The following is a 5,474-nucleotide window of genomic DNA, read 5'->3' as shown; positions in this document are numbered from 1 at the left end:
GATATATCAATGTAATGACACCCAACACAATGTGGAAAAACAGAACACTTCCCACCACTAGATCACATAACTAGACGTGAGCTGGACGTGATCCCAACTCTGCCACCAATGTAGGGGAAGAAAGTGAAAGCTGCAACAGGGACTCTAACCAGGGCTCATACGTGGCAAAGTGAGCTCTAACTGCCGTTTCCATGAAAACATAGTAGTTGTCTGGGCAGAGGCAGTAGGCCTACAAGGCTGGCATACGCCTTGTTACAATAGTCTAAGTGTCACAGCTGTTTAAAGGATCGGACCAAGGCGCAGCGTGTTTGTAGTTCCACATATTTATTATTATCGTGAAACGTTGCAATACACCAAATACTTGAAATAACAAAACCGTGACGCAGAGAGAATACACACTACTCACAAAATTAACAACCCACAAAACACAATAGGAAAACCCCAACTTAAATATGATCTCCAATCAGAGGCAACGAGGACCAGCTGCCTCCAATTGGAGATCAACCCAAAAACCCAACATAGAAATAGAAAACCTAGAACTAAAACCTAGAAATAGAAAACCTAGAAAAACACAAAAACACCCCCTGTCACGCCCTGACCTACACTACTATAGAAAATGACATCTTACAAAGGTCAGGACGTGACACTAAGTATATAACATGATTGACACGGCCATAATAATCATCATGAAACGGCCTTGGAAGAGCCATATGTGTAAATCAACATAATTCATTATTTACAATGAACCTGTTTAACTGCATTGATCATAGTCATAGTCCAGACTCGTTATAGATATGTCTTAATTGATCATAGTCCAGACTCGTTATAGATATGTCTTAATTGATCATAGACCAGACTCGTTATAGATATGTCTTAATTGATCATAGTCCAGACTTGTTATAGATATGTCTTAATTGATGATAGTCCAGACTCGTTATAGATATGTCTTAATTGATCATAGTCCAGATTCGTTATAGAAATGTCTTAATTGATCATAGTCCAGACTCGTTATAGATATGTCTTAATTGATCATAGTCCAGACTCTTTATAGATATGTCTTAATTGATCATAGTCCAGACTCGTTATAGATATGTCTTAATTGATCATAGACCAGACTCATTATAGATATGTCTTAATTGATCATAGTCCAGACTCGTTATAGATATGGCATAATTGATGATAGTCCAGACTCGTTATAGATATGTCTTAATTGATCATAGTCCAGATTCGTTATAGAAATGTCTTAATTGATCATAGTCCAGACTCGTTATAGATATGTCTTAATTGATCATAGTCCAGACTTGTTATAGATATGTCTTAATTGATCATAGTCCAGACTCTTTATAGATATGTCTTAATTGATCATAGTCCAGACTCGTTATAGATATGTCTTAATTGATCATAGACCAGACTCATTATAGATATGTCTTAATTGATCATAGTCCAGACTCGTTATAGATATGGCTTAATTGATCATAGTCCAGACTCGTTATAGATATGTCTTAATTGATCATAGTCCAGACTCGTTATAGATATGTCTAAATTGATCATAGTCCAGACTCGTTATAGATATGTCTTAATTGATCATAGTCCAGACTCGTTATAGATATGGCTTAATTGATCATAGTCCAGACTCGTTATAGATATGGCTTAATTGATCATAGTCCAGACTCATTATAGATATGGCTTAATTGATCATTTATTGATAAATTAATTTCCCATCATGAAAATGTATCCCCATTCCCCAATCAAATACCTTCATCGATACCACATAAAGAACAGGCAAATATAGCTTTTTACTCCAATCTGGCAACCCTCTGACAATCTGACATGGCACCAGTATCCCAAAGTATTAAGCGAAAACAAGCATAGAAAACAGTATTGGCATTAATAAAAAACAACAAAATAAGGCTATTATTATATTATAATTATTTCGGTGACAACCTGGTTGATTAACAATATTGGGTTGTTAATACGTTTTTTTTTTATAAATAAATGTTGGACACAGGCAGTTTAGAACACCATTGCCCATCATGCATTACTCTAATAACTTTAAAAAGATTGTTCCGAAGTTTGACCCCTGAAAAATGGATTTTCCTATGAATGAAGTCGCGCAATAATATGTTCATTTTCTGCTGAAATACTATATGTACATATTTGCACGAATTGAGTGTGAGATTATGTTGCAACTAGACAGTATAAGAAAACATTGTGCAAAAATAGTCCAGTATAGCAGCAGTCAGTGTGTGTGTGTGTGTGTGTGTGTGTGTGTGTGTGTGTGTGTGTGTGTGTGTGTGTGTGTGTGTGTGTGTGTGTGTGTGTGTGTGTGTGTGTGTGTGAGAGAGAGAAAGACTACAATTGCCTCCAATGGCACACATTCATTTACCACTTTGGGACTAGCCAGCGGCGATTTTAGCATGTAAATCTTGGTGGGGCAAACAAAACAAAAAAATGTGTGACGCATGACAACAAAGCCACTACACAACACAACACTCAACAAAACATTCATTGCACTACAACGGTGACAAACGGTGCCCACAAACTGTTAGGGCCTACATTTTTTATTTAACCTTTATTTAACCAGGCAAGTCAGTTAAGAACAAATTCTAGTTTACAATGACGGCCTACCAGAAGGTAAAAGGCGGGGATGGGGGCTGGGATTTTTTATTTAAATATAGGACAAAATACACATTACGACAAGAGAGACACCTCAACAACTACATAAAGAGAGACCTAAGACAACCACATAGCATGGCAGCAACACATGAAAACACAGCATGGTAGCAACACAATATGACAACAATATGGTAGCAACACAACATGACAGCAGCACAAAACATGGTACAAACATCATTGGGCACAGACAACAGCACAAAGAACAAGAAGGTAGTGTCATGACTCTCCTGTGGAGATCTGAAGTATCAGGTTACAGTGGGCCCGCTCTACAGCGCCCTCTCTCTCCCAGAGGGGGAAAGGGGTGAAGTTGGCTGTTTTATGAGGGTCGTAAATACCTGCAGGAACTCTTTCTCTCCCACACAATGAAAGGGACGTTAAAAATCCCTTTGTTACAATAGAGAGAGATTTTGTACTACTGTGACATCCAAGATTGTATAATGAAACAATATTTCTGTAATCCAGACAGTTGGAATGGTCTGTGGGTTAAAGAACAATCATGTCGAATTTGTTACTGATTTGTGATGTAATTAAGAACGGTATAACAAAATAACTGTATCTCTGAGTGTATGTATTTCCCAGTGACCAGATTTACATCTAAATATTGTGGAACTTATATGAATAAATATGAATCTATTTGTGAGAAGATGAAATGTGATTTTAGCCTTCTAAATGAGAAAAGGGTTTTTCATGTAAAGTTTATCCAGTCAGTGGCCACGCCCACCTGAGAACAGACATTATGACAAATGTCATGGAAATGCCCCTTTTTTCCCCAAGTGTTTAAAAGGACTCGCTGAATAATTAACATATCAGACCAGAGAGCGTGAGGATGCAGTCCAAACGCTGAAATGGTTAAACAATAGAGACCAGAGACCATGGAGCTGTGGCGATATGTTGAAATGGTTGGCAATTTAAATGGCTACCACTCTATAGACCAGATACGTGCACCGCAAGCTGAAAATGTCACGAAATGGTTAGAAACTCTCAACACGAGTGAAGAAGGTGAGGACTAAAGACTACACATTCACAGTCTGCAGCTGTATATGTAAAATAGTCTAGGAAACTCGACCGACGATGAAAACGACCGAGTGGTACTCTGAAAGATCCATTCTAAAGAACATTTCCCTATCAAACGACCATTACGTCTGACGTAACCATTATAAAAGGCACTCTGAGAAATTTGAGAAGCTCCAGCTACAAAATAAATTGTGACTTCTGGGGAACACAAGCAGAGACTTCTGATGAATTACTCTCCACAGACGGACCGGTGATTTCAACAGAGCGACAACAAAGACATACAAGCGTAAATATGTGTTGCATTTCTAAATCCGAATGAGCGGTTGTTAGGGTGCTAAGTATCCATATTTACGATGGGCGTATTTTCCACATGTATGTACAATAAGCCCACTTTATGTCTCTCCCACTCTGTCTTTCCAGCTCCTTTATCTGTCCCCACCCCTTTCCATTGTCTACCAAGCCATCATATCGGGTTAGTCCACTAGGGACTTTTCATTGCATTGTGTAGTAATCAATGTGTAAGGTATCCTGTTTGTGTGTTTATGTAATTCTGTGTGATTATTTAGTTAGTTAGTAAATAAACAATTAAGCCAATTTTATATCGCTGATTCATCATTTATGCTAGGGTTCATGCAGATATCCAAGAGTTTTGCGACATTCACAATGTGACTGATAGAAGGTAACAATTAATTAATGACTGATGACAGAAATGTAAGAGATCTTTATATCTTTAAGAGTTCATTCGGAAAATGGTAACTCGTTAAATAAACTTCCTTGGTGCCCCAGATTACTACTCAATTAATTGTTATATGATTAATTTTATTGCGTAATAATTAAATGTAGTTAATTGATTTGATAAAATAATTGTCCTCGCATTAATGGTACCAAAGACCCGACAGTAGAGACAACAATACGTCACGCGAAGCAGCCACAACTGTCAGTAAGAGGGTCCATGATTGAGTCTTTGAATGAAGAGATGGAGATAAAACTGTCCATAAATAAGCATCAACCAGTGGGTCTTGCGACGGGTATTGAGATGACCAGTTTACAGAGGAGTATAGAGTGCAGTGATGTGTCCTATAAGGAGCATTGGTGGCAAATCTGATGGCCAAATGGTAAAGAACATCTAGCCGCTCTAAACCCTCAGAGGTAGTAATCACACCGGTGGGGAAAGGGGCATTCTTCTTACCAAACCACATGACCTTTGTTTTGGAGGTGTTCAGAAGAAGGTTAAGGGTAGAGAAAGCTTGTTGGACACCTATACAGTAGGACCTGGGCTATGTAATGTATCAACCTATACAGTAGGACCTGGGCTATGTAATGTATCAACCTATACAGTAGGACCTGGGCTATGTAATGTGTCAATCTATACAGTAGGCCCTAGGCTATGTAATGTATCAACCTATACAGTAGGACCTGGGCTATGTAATGTATCAACCTATACAGTAGGACCTGGGCTATGTAATGTGTCAATCTATACAGTAGGACCTGGGCTATGTAATGTATCAACCTATACAGTAGGACCTGGGCTATGTAATGTATCAACCTATACAGTAGGACCTGGGCTATGTAATGTATCAACCTATACAGTAGGACCTGGGCTATGTAATGTATCAACCTATACAGTAGGCCCTGGGCTATGTAATGTATCAACCTATACAGTAGGCCCTGGGCTATGTAATGTATCAACCTATACAGTAGGACCTGGGCTATGTAATGTATCAACCTATACAGTAGGACCTGGGCTATGTAATGTATCAACCTATACAGTAGGACCTGGGCTA

General features: G+C 38.5%; 1 protein-coding gene across 1 annotated transcript in view; it reads right to left on the bottom strand.

The window, feature by feature from the left end:
- Positions 1 to 4,907: 4,907 nt before the first annotated feature.
- Positions 4,908 to 5,474, bottom strand: part of LOC115182951 (uncharacterized) — a 2,719-nt gene continuing 2,152 nt past the window's right edge. Inside the window, exons 2-3 of the mRNA XM_029744309.1 lie at positions 4,985 to 5,474; positions 4,908 to 4,948 (exon numbers count right to left, since the gene is read on the bottom strand). The exon at positions 4,985 to 5,474 is cut by the window's right edge and continues 573 nt beyond it. Coding sequence (XP_029600169.1) covers positions 5,071 to 5,474 — 404 coding nt within the window. The 3' untranslated portion in view covers positions 4,908 to 4,948; positions 4,985 to 5,070. The remainder of the gene's footprint in view (positions 4,949 to 4,984) is intronic.

This window comes from Salmo trutta, unplaced genomic scaffold, assembly GCF_901001165.1.
Source record: "Salmo trutta unplaced genomic scaffold, fSalTru1.1, whole genome shotgun sequence".
NCBI lineage: Eukaryota > Metazoa > Chordata > Actinopteri > Salmoniformes > Salmonidae > Salmo > Salmo trutta.
This window is presented reverse-complemented; position numbering and strand designations above follow the sequence as displayed.